The following is a 14,781-nucleotide window of genomic DNA, read 5'->3' as shown; positions in this document are numbered from 1 at the left end:
TGAAGGGTGAGATGTGGTTGGGCTGGGGGTCGTTGAAGGGTGAGATGTGGCTGGGCCGGAGGTCGTTGAAGGGTGAGATGTGGCTGGGCCGGAGGTCGTTGAAGGGTGAGATGGGGCTGGGCCGGAGGTCGTTGAAGGGTGAGATGTGGCTGGGCCGGAGGTCGTTGAAGGGTGAGATGTGGCTGGGCCGGAGGTCGTTGAAGAGTGTAATGTGGCTGGAGGTCGTTGAAGGGTGAGATGTGGCTGGGGGTTGTTGAAGGGTGAGATGTGGCTGGGCCGGAGGTCGTTGAAGGGTGAGATGTGGCTGGGCCGGAGGTCGTTGAAGGGTGAGATGTGGCTGGGCCGGAGTTCGTTGAAGGGTGAGATGTGGCTGGGCCGGAGTTCGGTGAAGGGTGAGATGTGGCTGGGCCGGAGTTCGTTGAAGGGTGAGATGTGGCTGGGCCGGAGTTCGTTGAAGGGTGAGATGTGGCTGGGCCGGAGGTCGTTGAAGGGTGAGATGGGGCTGGGCCGGAGGTCGTTGAAGGGTGAGATGTGGCTGGGCCGGAGGTCGTTGAAGGGTGAGATGTGGCTGGGCCGGAGGTCGTTGAAGGGTGAGATGTGGCTGGGCCGGAGGTCGTTGAAGGGTGAGATGTGGCTGGGCCGGAGGTCGTTGAAGGGTGAGATGTGGCTGGGCCGGAGTTCGTTGAAGGGTGAGATGTGGCTGGGCCGGAGGTCGTTGAAGGGTGAGATGTGGCTGGGGGTCGTTGAAGGGTGAGATGTGGCTGGGGGTCGTTGAAGGGTGAGCTGTGGCTGGGGGTCGTTGAAGGGTGAGATGTGGCTGGGCTGGAGGTCATTGAAAGGTGAGATGTGGCTGAGGGTCGTTGAAGGGTGAGATGTGGCTGGGCCGGAGTTCGTTGAAGGGCGAGATGTGGCTGGGCCGGAGGTCGTTGAAGGATGAGATGTGGCTGGGCCGGAGGTCGTTGAAGGGTGAGATGTGGCTGGGCCGGAGGTCGTTGAAGAGTGAGATGTGGCTGGAGGTCGTTGAAGGGTGAGATGTGGCTGGGGGTCGTTGAAGGGTGAGATGTGGCTGGGCCGGAGGTCGTTGAAGGGTGAGATGTGGCTGGGCCGGAGTTTGTTGAAGGGTGAGATGTGGCTGGGCCGGAGGTCGTTGAAGGGTGAGATGTGGCTGGGCCGGAGTTTGTTGAAGGGTGAGATGTGGCTGGGCCGGAGTTCGTTGACGGGTGAGATGTGGCTGGGCCGGAGGTCGTTGAAGGGTGAGATGTGGCTGGGTCGGAGGTCGTTGAAGGGTGAGATGTGGCTGGGCCGGAGGTCGTTGAAGGGTGAGATGTGGCTGGGCCGGAGGTCGTTGAAGGGTGAGATGTGGCTGGGCCGGAGGTCGTTGAAGGGTGAGATGTGGCTGGGCCGGAGGTCGTTGAAGGGTGAGATGTGGCTGGGCCGGAGGTCGTTGAAGGGTGAGATGTGGCTGGGCCGGAGGTCGTTGAAGGGTGAGATGTGGCTGGGCCGGAGGTCGTTGAAGGGTGAGATGTGGCTGGGCCGGAGGTCGTTGAAGGGTGAGATGTGGCTGGGCCGGAGGTCGTTGAAGGGTGAGATGTGGCTGGGCCGGAGGTCGTTGAAGGGTGAGATGTGGCTGGGCCGGAGGTCGTTGAAGGGTGAGATGTGGCTGGGCCGGGGGTCGTTGAAGGGTGAGATGTGGCTGGGCCGGAGGTCGTTGAAGGGTGAGATGTGGCTGGGCCGGAGGTCGTTGAAGGGTGAGATGTGGCTGGGCCGGAGGTCGTTGAAGGGTGAGATGTGGCTGGGCCGGAGGTCGTTGAAGGGTGAGATGTGGCTGGGCCGGAGGTCGTTGAAGGGTGAGATGTGGCTGGGCCGGAGGTCGTTGAAGGGTGAGATGTGGCTGGGCCGGAGGTCGTTGAAGGGTGAGATGTGGCTGGGCCGGAGTTCGTTGAAGGGTGAGATGTGGCTGGGCCGGAGGTCGTTGAAGGGTGAGATGTGGCTGGGCCGGAGTTCGTTGAAGGGTGAGATGTGGCTGGGGGTCGTTGAAGGGTGAGATGTAGCTGAGCTAAGGAGCTGTCCTGGAGTATAGCCAGGGTTGATTTAACCTGCACTCTGTGTGCTGCATCAGGACATTTCTATACAACCAGACTATATGATCATCACACTGGAAGTCAGCAGCAAAGAGACTACAGTGTTCAAATAGTGATGGGCGGTGTTGTGTATTGTAGGTGGGATAATTCAGTGTAATTGTCACGTCTGTATATTCCAGGTAGATGTGGATATGATTCTATAATATATCTCTGTATATTCCAGGTAGATGTGGATATGATTCTATAATATATCTCTGTATATTCCAGGTAGATGTGGATATGATTCTATAATATATCTCTGTATATTCCAGGTAGATGTGGATATGATTCTATAATATATCTCTGTATATTCCAGGTAGATGTGGATATGATTCTATAATATATCTCTGTATATTCCAGGTAGATGTGGATATGATTCTATAATATATCTCTGTATATTCCAGGTAGATGTGGATATGATTCTATAATATATCTCTGTATATTCCAGGTAGATGTGGATATGATTCTATAATATATCTCTGTATATTCCAGGTAGATGTGGATATGATTCTATAATGTATATATCTCTGTATATTCCAGGTAGATGTGGATATGATTCTATAATGTATATCTCTGTATATTCCAGGTAGATGTGGATATGATTCTATAATATATCTCTCTATATTCCTGGTAGATGTGGATATGATTCTATAATATATCTCTGTATATTCCAGGTAGATGTGGATATGATTCTATAATATATCTGTATATTCCAGGTAGATGTGGATATGATTCTATAATATATCTCTGTATATTCCAGGTAGATGTGGATATGATTCTATAATATATCTCTGTATATTCCAGGTAGATGTGGATATGATTCTATAATATATCTCTGTATATTCCAGGTAGATGTGGATATGATTCTATAATATATCTCTCTATATTCCAGGTAGATGTGGATATGATTCTATAATATATCTCTGTATATTCCAGGTAGATGTGGATATGATTCTATAATATATCTCTGTATATTCCTGGTAGATGTGGATATGATTCTATAATATATCTCTGTATATTCCAGGTAGATGTGGATATGATTCTATAATATATCTCTGTATTCCAGGTAGATGTGGATATGATTCTATAATATATCTCTGTATATTCCAGGTAGATGTGGATATGATTCTATAATATATCTCTGTATATTCCAGGTAGATGTGGATATGATTCTATAATATATCTCTGTATATTCCAGGTAGATGTGGATATGATTCTATAATATATCTCTGTATTCCAGGTAGATGTGGATATGATTCTATAATGTATATATCTCTGTATATTCCTGGTAGATGTGGATATGATTCTATAATATATCTCTGTATATTCCAGGTAGATGTGGATATGATTCTATAATATATCTCTGTATATTCCAGGTAGATGTGGATATGATTCTATAATATATCTCTGTATATTCCAGGTAGATGTGGATATGATTCTATAATATATCTCTGTATATTCCAGGTAGATGTGGATATGATTCTATAATATATCTCTGTATATTCCAGGTAGATGTGGATATGATTCTATAATATATCTCTGTATATTCCAGGTAGATGTGGATATGATTCTATAATATATCTCTGTATATTCCAGGTAGATGTGGATATGATTCTATAATGTATATCTCTCTATATTCCAGGTAGATGTGGATATGATTCTATAATATATCTCTATATTCCAGGTAGATGTGGATATGATTCTATAATATCTCTCTGTATTCCAGGTAGATGTGGATATGATTCTATAATATATCTCTCTATATTCCAGGTAGATGTGGATATGATTCTATAATATATCTCTGTATATTCCAGGTAGATGTGGATATGATTCTATAATATATCTCTATATTCCAGGTAGATGTGGATATGATTCTATAATATCTCTCTGTATTCCAGGTAGATGTGGATATGATTCTATAATATATCTCTCTATATTCCAGGTAGATGTGGATATGATTCTATAATATATCTCTGTATATTCCAGGTAGATGTGGATATGATTCTATAATATCTCTCTGTATTCCAGGTAGATGTGGATATGATTCTATAATATATCTCTCTATATTCCAGGTAGATGTGGATATGATTCTATAATATATCTCTATATTCCAGGTAGATGTGGATATGATTCTATAATATATCTCTCTATATTCCAGGTAGATGTGGATATGATTCTATAATATATCTCTGTATATTCCAGGTAGATGTGGATATGATTCTATAATATATCTCTGTATATTCCAGGTAGATGTGGATATGATTCTATAATATATCTCTGTATATTCCAGGTAGATGTGGATATGATTCTATAATATATCTCTGTATATTCCAGGTAGATGTGGATATGATTCTATAATATATCTCTGTATATTCCAGGTAGATGTGGATATGATTCTATAATATATCTCTGTATATTCCAGGTAGATGTGGATATGATTCTATAATATATCTCTGTATATTCCAGGTAGATGTGGATATGATTCTATAATATATCTCTGTATATTCCAGGTAGATGTGGATATGATTCTATAATATATCTCTCTATATTCCAGGTAGATGTGGATATGATTCTATAATGTATCTCTGTATATTCCAGGTAGATGTGGATATGATTCTATAATATATCTCTGTATTCCAGGTAGATGTGGATATGATTCTATAATATATCTCTCTATATTCCAGGTAGATGTGGATATGATTCTATAATATATCTCTGTATATTCCAGGTAGATGTGGATATGATTCTATAATATATATATCTCTGTATATTCCAGGTAGATGTGGATATGATTCTATAATATATCTCTGTATATTCCAGGTAGATGTGGATATGATTCTATAATATATCTCTCTATATTCCAGGTAGATGTGGATATGATTCTATAATATATCTCTCTATATTCCAGGTAGATGTGGATATGATTCTATAATATATCTCTGTATATTCCTGGTAGATGTGGATATGATTCTATAATATATCTCTGTATATTCCAGGTAGATGTGGATATGATTCTATAATATATCTCTGTATATTCCAGGTAGATGTGGATATGATTCTATAATATATCTCTGTATATTCCAGGTAGATGTGGATATGATTCTATAATATATCTCTGTATATTCCAGGTAGATGTGGATATGATTCTATAATATATCTCTGTATATTCCAGGTAGATGTGGATATGATTCTATAATATATCTCTGTATATTCCAGGTAGATGTGGATATGATTCTATAATATATCTCTGTATTCCTGGTAGATGTGGATATGATTCTATAATATATCTCTGTATATTCCTGGTAGATGTGGATATGATTCTATAATATATCTCTGTATATTCCAGGTAGATGTGGATATGATTCTATAATATATCTCTGTATATTCCAGGTAGATGTGGATATGATTCTATAATATATCTCTGTATATTCCAGGTAGATGTGGATATGATTCTATAATATATCTCTGTATATTCCAGGTAGATGTGGATATGATTCTATAATATATCTCTGTATATTCCAGGTAGATGTGGATATGATTCTATAATATATCTCTGTATATTCCTGGTAGATGTGGATATGATTCTATAATATATCTCTGTATATTCCAGGTAGATGTGGATATGATTCTATAATATATCTCTGTATATTCCAGGTAGATGTGGATATGATTCTATAATATATCTCTGTATATTCCTGGTAGATGTGGATATGATTCTATAATGTATATCTCTGTATATTCCAGGTAGATGTGGATATGATTCTATAATATATCTCTGTATATTCCAGGTAGATGTGGATATGATTCTATAATATATCTCTGTATTCCAGGTAGATGTGGATATGATTCTATAATATATCTCTGTATATTCCAGGTAGATGTGGATATGATTCTATAATATATCTCTGTATATTCCAGGTAGATGTGGATATGATTCTATAATATATCTCTCTATATTCCAGGTAGATGTGGATATGATTCTATAATATATCTCTGTATATTCCAGGTAGATGTGGATATGATTCTATAATATATCTCTGTATATTCCAGGTAGATGTGGATATGATTCTATAATATATCTCTGTATATTCCAGGTAGATGTGGATATGATTCTATAATATATCTCTGTATATTCCAGGTAGATGTGGATATGATTCTATAACGTATATATCTCTGTATTCCTGGTAGATGTGGATATGATTCTATAATATATCTCTGTATATTCCAGGTAGATGTGGATATGATTCTATAATATATCTCTGTATATTCCAGGTAGATGTGGATATGATTCTATAACGTATATATCTCTGTATTCCTGGTAGCTGTGGATATGATTCTATAATATATCTCTGTATATTCCTGGTAGATGTGGATATGATTCTATAATATATCTCTGTATATTCCAGGTAGATGTGGATATGATTCTATAATATATCTCTGTATATTCCAGGTAGATGTGGATATGATTCTATAATATATCTCTGTATATTCCAGGTAGATGTGGATATGATTCTATAATATATCTCTGTATATTCCAGGTAGATGTGGATATGATTCTATAATATATCTCTATATTCCTGGTAGATGTGGATATGATTCTATAATATATCTCTATATTCCTGGTAGATGTGGATATGATTCTATAATATATCTCTGTATATTCCAGGTAGATGTGGATATGATTCTATAATATATCTCTGTATATTCCAGGTAGATGTGGATATGATTCTATAATATATCTCTCTATATTCCAGGTAGATGTGGATATGATTCTATAATATATCTCTGTATATTCCAGGTAGATGTGGATATGATTCTATAATATATCTCTGTATATTCCTGGTAGATGTGGATATGATTCTATAATATATCTCTGTATATTCCAGGTAGATGTGGATATGATTCTATAATATATCTCTGTATATTCCAGGTAGATGTGGATATGATTCTATAATATATCTCTGTATATTCCAGGTAGATGTGGATATGATTCTATAATATATCTCTGTATATTCCAGGTAGATGTGGATATGATTCTATAATATATCTCTGTATATTCCAGGTAGATGTGGATATGATTCTATAATATATCTCTGTATATTCCAGGTAGATGTGGATATGATTCTATAATATATCTCTGTATATTCCAGGTAGATGTGGATATGATTCTATAATATATCTCTGTATATTCCAGGTAGATGTGGATATGATTCTATAATATATCTCTCTATATTCCAGGTAGATGTGGATATGATTCTATAATATATCTCTGTATATTCCTGGTAGATGTGGATATGATTCTATAATGTATATATCTCTGTATATTCCAGGTGGATGTGGATATGATTCTATAATATATCTCTGTATATTCCAGGTAGATGTGGATATGATTCTATAATGTATATATCTCTGTATATTCCAGGTAGATGTGGATATGATTCTATAATATATCTCTGTATATTCCAGGTAGATGTGGATATGATTCTATAATATATCTCTCTATATTCCAGGTAGATGTGGAGGTGTACAGGAGAGACTCTAAGAAGCTTCCAGGTTTAGGAGAACCTGACATCGACTGGGAGGAGAGTGTTTACCTGAATCTGATCTTAATGAAGGTTGGTATGACAACATGCTCATTCCCAGGCTGTCTCCTGTCCCAGTACTAACCAGGCCCGACCCTGAACAGGCCGTCCCAGTACTAACCAGGCCCGACCCTGAACAGGCTGTCTCCCGTTCCAGTACTAACCAGGCCCGACCCTGAACAGGTTGTCTCCCGTCCCAGTACTAACCAGGCCCGACCCTGAACAGGCTGTCTCCTGTCCCAGTACTAACCAGGCCCGACCCTGAACAGGTTGTCTCCCGTCCCAGTACTAACCAGGCCCGACCCTGAACAGGTTGTCTCCCGTCCCAGTACTAACCTGGCCCGACTCTGAACAGGCCGTCCCAGTACTAACCAGGCCCGACCCTGAACAGGCCGTCCCAGTACTAACCAGGCCCGACCCTGAACAGGCTGTCTCCCGTCCCAGTACTAACCAGGCCCGACCCTGAACAGGCTGTCTCCCGTCCCAGTACTAACCAGGCCCGACCCTGAACAGGTTGTCCCAGTACTAACCAGGCCCGACCCTGAACAGGTTGCCTCCCGTCCCAGTACTAACCAGGCCCGACCCTGAACAGGTTGTCTCTCTTGTCCCAGTACTAACCAGGCCCGACCCTGAACAGGCTGTCTCCTGTCCCGGTACTAACCAGGCCCGACCCTGAACAGGTTGTCTCCCGTCCCAGTACTAACCAGGCCCGACCCTGAACAGGTTGTCTCCCGTCCCGGTACTAACCAGGCCCGACCCTGAACAGGCTGTCTCCTGTCCCGGTACTAACCAGGCCCGACCCTGAACAGGTTGTCTCCTGTCCCAGTACTAACCAGGCCCGACCCTGAACAGGTTGTCTCCCGTCCCAGTACTAACCAGGCCCGACCCTGAACAGGTTGTCTCCCGTCCCAGTACTAACCTGGCCCGCCCCTGAACAGGTTGTCTCCTGTCCCAGTACTAACCAGGCCCAACCCTGAACAGGTTGTCCCAGTACTATCCAGGCCCGACCCTGAACAGGTTGTCTCCCGTCCGAGTACTAACCAGGCCCGACCCTGAACAGGCCGTCCCAGTACTAACCAGGCCCGACCCTGAACAGGCTGTCTCCCGTCCTAGTACTAACCAGGCCGACCCTGAACAGGCTGTCTCCCGTCCCAGTACTAACCAGGCCGACCCACTCACATGGCTCTCTCAGATATCCACATTTTTATTAGCCATTGCCCGTCACGTGATCGGGTCCTTCTAGCAGCCATCTTGGGTCCTTCTAGCAGCCATCTTGGGTCCTTCTAGCAGCCATCTTGGGTCCTTCTAGCAGCCATCTTGGGTCCTTCTAGCAGCCATCTTGGGTCCTTCTAGCAGCCATCTTGGGTCCTTCTCACAGGCTACAAGTGAAGACAGCCACATCAGGGACGCACGCAGTTGAGCGCCTCCTTATATGGACGATGTCGGAAGAACTGTCCACATTTTCTTTGAACCTTTTCGTCAGCCAATGAGATGAGTAGGCCTAACGAACAACAAAAGAACTAGCCTATGTCAAGTTACTATTCCCCATTAGTACAAAAGTTGACCTAATTATATTCTGTGTATGAAATAAATATTCCGAACATTAGTCTGGGACAGTTGTGGAATATAATAGATCCCAAATTACCACTAGCATCAAAAAGGCTGATACAACAGATCAGACCGTTCCACTGAAAATGTTGATAAACTATTCAGCTTTTTGTCCATATAAGCGCAGCAATGCACCCGGCAGGAGGCTATGAGCACGAAATGTTCCAAAATGGCAGCAATGCACCCGGCAGGAGGCTATGAGCACGAACTGTTCCAAAATGGCAGCAATGCACCTGGCAGGAGGCTATGAGCACGAACTGTTCCAAAATGGCAGCAATGCACCTGGCAGGAGGCTATGAGCACGAACTGTTCCAAAATGGCAGCAATGCACCCGGCAGGAGGCTATGAGCACGAACTGTTCCAAAATGGCAGCAATGCACCTGGCAGGAGGCTATGAGCACGAACTGTTCCAAAATGGCAGCAATGCCCCCCGGCAGGAGGCTATGAGCACGAACTGTTCCAAAATGGCAGCAATGCACCCGGCAGGAGGCTATGAGCACGAACTGTTCCAAAATGGCAGCAATGCACCCGGCAGGAGGCTATGAGCACGAACTGTTCCAAAATGGCAGCAATGCACCCGGCAGGAGGCTATGAGCACGAAATGTTCCAAAATGGCAGCAATGCACCTGGCAGGAGGCTATGAGCACGAACTGTTCCAAAATGGCAGCAATGCCCCCCGGCAGGAGGCTATGAGCACGAACTGTTCCAAAATGGCAGCAATGCCCCCCGGCAGGAGGCTATGAGCACGAACTGTTCCAAAATGGCAGCAATGCCCCCCGGCAGGAGGCTATGAGCACGAACTGTTCCAAAATGGCAGCAATGCACCCGGCAGGAGGCTATGAGCACGAAATGTTCCAAAATGGCAGCAATGCACCTGGCAGGAGGCTATGAGCACGAACTGTTCCAAAATGCAATTAATTAGTGGGAAACAACTGGTATCAAAAGTGTTTCTGCGTGTAATGCTTTCTTATAAAGGGCATTTTTTATGGTGAAAAATGATCTTCCCCCAACTGGAAACTGACACGGTGTCTATGTAGGCCAGTTTGGCTGTCTATGTAGGCCAGTTTGGCTGTCTATGTAGGCCAGTTTGGCTGTCTATGTAGGCCAGTTTGGCTGTCTATGTAGGCCAGTTTGGCTGTCTATGTAGGCCAGTTTGGCTGTCTATGTAGGCCAGTTTGGCTGTCTATGTAGGCCAGTTTGGCTGTCTATGTTTGGCTGTCTATGTATTCCAGTTTGGCTGTCTGTGTAGGCCAGTTTGGCTGTCTGTGTAGGCCAGTTTGGCTTTCTATGTAGGCCAGTTTGGCTGTCTGTGTAGGCCAGTTTGGCTGTCTGTGTAGGCCAGTTTGGCTGTCTATGTAGGCCAGTTTGGCTGTCTATGTAGGCCAGTTTGGCTGTCTATGTGTGCCAGTTTGGCTGTCTATGTATTCCAGTTTGGCTGTCTGTGTAGGCCAGTTTGGCTGTCTATGTATTCCAGTTTGGCTGTCTGTGTAGGCCAGTTTGGCTGTCTATGTATTCCAGTTTGGCTGTCTATGTAGGCCAGTTTGGCTGTCTATGTATTCCAGTTTGGCTGTCTGTGTATTCCAGTTTGGCTGTCTGTGTATTCCAGTTTGGCTGCCTATGAATTCCAGTTTGGCTTTACACTGGTTCTAAAGGGGATTAATGTGCTTAATTGTTATTTGGCATCTTTAGCTGTGATTCAAACCAAAACATATAGGCCTATGGGCTAACACGTAATTCACTAGGATAACACGTCATTGATAGTGATAGCCTAATATTGTCACCCATCACACTTTGGGTGTAAAAATGTTATCTATTAAATATTTTCCCCTTATTCTCCCCAATTTCGATCTTGTCTCATCGTTGCAACTCCCCAAACGGGCTCGGGATTCGAAGGTGGAGTCGTGCGTTCTCTGAAACATGACACGCCAAACCGCGCTCCTTAACACCCGCCAGCCTAAACCGGAAGTCAGCCGCACCAATGTGTCGGAGGAAACACTGTTCAACTGGCGACTGAAGTCAGCCTGCAGATACCCGGCCCGCCACAAGGAGTCGCTAGAGAGCGATGAGCTTTACTTGGCTCTTGGCTCTCTAGCGACTCCTTGTGGCAGGCCGGGTGTCTGCAGGCTGACTTTAGTTGCCAGTTGAATGAACCCAGGTCTGTACGCGCTCAGCCTCTAGCACTGCGATGCAGTACCTTAGACCACTGGGCCACTTGTAATTTTCCAGGAAACTCTAGTTCAGAATATGGTTGAATAAAACCAAGTTCATGACCTCTTTTTTTTCCTATCAGCTGGACTATGTGGTGACGTGTGCCGTCTGCACGCGCTCAGACGCAGGAGACATCCACATTCACAGGAAGAAGTCTCAGGTAAGAGACAGGACTCTTCAGACTACGTCCCATTGGATTTACTGATGTAGCTATGGATAGATGGGCCTCTACAGAACCTGACCCAGTAACTCTCTCTTTCTTGCTTTCTCTCTCTCTCTCTCGGTTTCTCTCTCTTCCTCGCTCTCTCTCCCCCTTTCTCGCTCTCTCTCTCTCCCCCTTTCTCGCTCTCTCTCTCTCTCTCTCTCTCCCCCTTTCTCGCTCTCTCTCTCCCCCTTTCTCTCTCTCTCTCTCTCCCCCTTTCTCGCTCTCTCTCTCTCTCTCTCTCCCCCTTTCTCGCTCTCTCTCTCTCTCTCTCTCCCCCTTTCTCGCTCTCTCTCTCTCTCTCCCCCTTTCTCGCTCTCTCTCCCCCTTTCTCGCTCTCTCTCTCTCACCCTTTCTCTCTCTCTCACCCTTTCTCGCTCTCTCACCCTTTCTCGCTCTCACCCTTTCTCGCTCTCTCATCGTCCATCTTTCCCTTCCTCTCTCTCTCCCCCCCTTCCTCTCTCTCCCCCCTTCCTCTCTCTCCCCCCTTCCTCTCTCTCCCCCCTTCCTCTCTCTCCCCCTTCCTCTCTCTCCCCCTTCCTCTCTCTCCCCCCTTCCTCTCTCTCCCCCCTTCCTCTCTCTCTCCCCCTTCCTCTCTCTCTCCCCCTTCCTCTCTCTCTCTCTCTCTCCCCCCCTTCCTCTCTCTCTCTCTCTCTCCCCCCCTTCCTCTCTCTCTCTCTCTCTCTCCCCCCCTTCCTCTCTCTCTCTCTCCCCCCCTTCCTCTCCCTTTCTCTGTATCTCTCCTGGTCCCTCTCTTTCCCTTACTTTCTCTCTCCCTCTCTCTCTCATCACAGCAAGTGTATGCGTCACCAAGTAAACACGCCATGGACAGTAAAGGAGAGGAGTCTAAGATGAGCTACCCCAACATCTTCTTCATGATTGACAACTTTGAGGAGGTAACCGTGACAACCGCCCACAATCCCCTCCTCCCCAATCAGGCACCTGACAGGTTGTGATTGACTGCCGGGGCCTCTAGGAGGGCCCCCTGGGAGATGGGCTGTGTGTTGAAATGTGACCTGGGGTGTATTCATTATTCGGTCTCCGTTGCAACCCGGAAACCATTTACTCCAAATGGAAAACGTTTTACAATGAAAACGAGAGTTTCTATTGGACAAATTCAGGTAGGAACCTCCCCCGTTTCATTCCATTTCCTCTGTTTGCTTCCGTTGGTTCGTTAGAGTAAACGGTTTCCGTTGCAAAACGTTTTAGCAACAGACAAGACATTTTTCACAACGGAATCTAACTAATGAATACACCCCTGATGCTGTCGGTCCATTTAAAAGCCACAGTCCCCTGATTCCAGTGTATTAACCTCATGGCAGACCCCTGATTCTAGTGTATTAACCTCATGGCAGACCCCTGATTCTAGTGTATTAACCTCATGGTAGACCCCTGATTCTAGTGTATTAACCTCATGGCAGTCCTCTGATTCTAGTGTATTAACCTCATGGCAGACCCCTGATTCTAGTGTATTAACCTCATGGCAGTCCTCTGATTCTAGTGTATTAACCTCATGGCAGACCCCTGATTCTAGTGTATTAACCTCATGGCAGACCCCTGATTCTAGTGTATTAACCTCATGGCAGACCCCTGATTCTAGTGTATTAACCTCATGGCAGTCCCCTGATTCTAGTGTATTAACCTCATGGCAGACCCCTGATTCTAGTGTATTAACCTCATGGCAGACCCCTGATTCTAGTGTATTAACCTCATGGCAGACCCCTGATTCTAGTGTATTAACCTCATGGCAGACCCCTGATTCTAGTGTATTAACCTCATGGCAGACCCCTGATTCTAGTGTATTAACCTCATGGCAGTCCCCTGATTCCAGTGTATTAACCTCATGGCAGACCCCTGATTCTAGTGTATTAACCTCATGGCAGACCCCTGATTCTAGTGTATTAACCTCATGGCAGACCCCTGATTCTAGTGTATTAACCTCATGGCAGTCCCCTGATTCTAGTGTATTAACCTCATGGCAGACCCCTGATTCTAGTGTATTAACCTCATGGCAGACCCCTGATTCTAGTGTATTAACCTCATGGCAGACCCCTGATTCTAGTGTATTAACCTCATGGCAGACCCCTGATTCTAGTGTATTAACCTCATGGCAGACCCCTGATTCTAGTGTATTAACCTCATGGCAGACCCCTGATTCTAGTGTATTAACCTCATGGCAGACCCCTGATTCTAGTGTATTAACCTCATGGCAGACCCCTGATTCTAGTGTATTAACCTCATGGCAGACCCCTGATTCTAGTGTATTAACCTCATGGCAGACCCCTGATTCTAGTGTATTAACCTCATGGCAGACCCCTGATTCTAGTGTATTAACCTCATGGCAGACCCCTGATTCTAGTGTATTAACCTCATGGCAGACCCCTGATTCTAGTGTATTAACCTCATGGCAGACCCCTGATTCTAGTGTATTAACCTCATGGCAGACCCCTGATTCTAGTGTATTAACCTCATGGCAGACCCCTGATTCTAGTGTATTAGCCTCATGGCAGACCCCTGATTCTAGTGTATTAACCTCATGGCAGTCCCCTGATTCTAGTGTATTAACCTCATGGCAGTCCCCTGATTCTAGTGTATTAACCTCATGGCAGTCCCCTGATTCCAGTGTATTAACCTCATGGCAGACCCCTGATTCTAGTGTATTAATGGCAGACCCCTGATTCTAGTGTATTAACCTCATGGCAGACCCCTGATTCTAGTGTATTAATGGTAGTCCCCTGATTCCAGTGTATTAACCTCATGGCAGACAGTTACAAATGGATTATTTGCCTGGGAAGGAAATCGATGACTTTCTTTACGTTTTTACAGTGAAAATATAAAACAGCAGTGATTGAACCGGTCTTTTCAGTTCCTGGTATCAGCTTTCTCAGCTAAACGACTTGACTCTGCAAACCATTCTTGTAAACAGACACTCCGTGTTCTAACGCAGCGGTTCTCAACTGGTGTTGCTTCGGGAAACATAATTGAACCAGGTTGTCTGTCGCGACTTAATATTCACATTGCGGAAAATAATATAGAAAAGTATTTTTTTTAATGCTATATT

The 14,781-nt window shown here is 44.4% G+C and overlaps 1 protein-coding gene across 3 annotated transcripts in view; it reads left to right on the top strand.

Annotated features, from left to right (window-relative positions):
* The window catches only part of LOC110510397 (uncharacterized protein KIAA0930 homolog), an 80,642-nt gene that overhangs the window by 46,073 nt on the left and 19,788 nt on the right, over positions 1-14,781 (top strand). For all 3 annotated transcript variants that reach the window (XM_036945494.1, XM_036945495.1, XM_036945493.1), the window contains 3 exons: positions 7,631-7,735; positions 11,601-11,678; positions 12,515-12,616. In XM_036945494.1, the coding sequence (XP_036801389.1) occupies positions 7,631-7,735; positions 11,601-11,678; positions 12,515-12,616 (285 nt within the window). The remainder of the gene's footprint in view (positions 1-7,630; positions 7,736-11,600; positions 11,679-12,514; positions 12,617-14,781) is intronic.

The sequence above is a fragment of the Oncorhynchus mykiss genome, chromosome 15 (assembly GCF_013265735.2).
Source record: "Oncorhynchus mykiss isolate Arlee chromosome 15, USDA_OmykA_1.1, whole genome shotgun sequence".
NCBI classification, from domain to species: Eukaryota; Metazoa; Chordata; class Actinopteri; order Salmoniformes; family Salmonidae; genus Oncorhynchus; species Oncorhynchus mykiss.
Note: the sequence above shows the minus strand (reverse complement) of the source record. Positions and strands in the feature narration are given on the sequence as shown.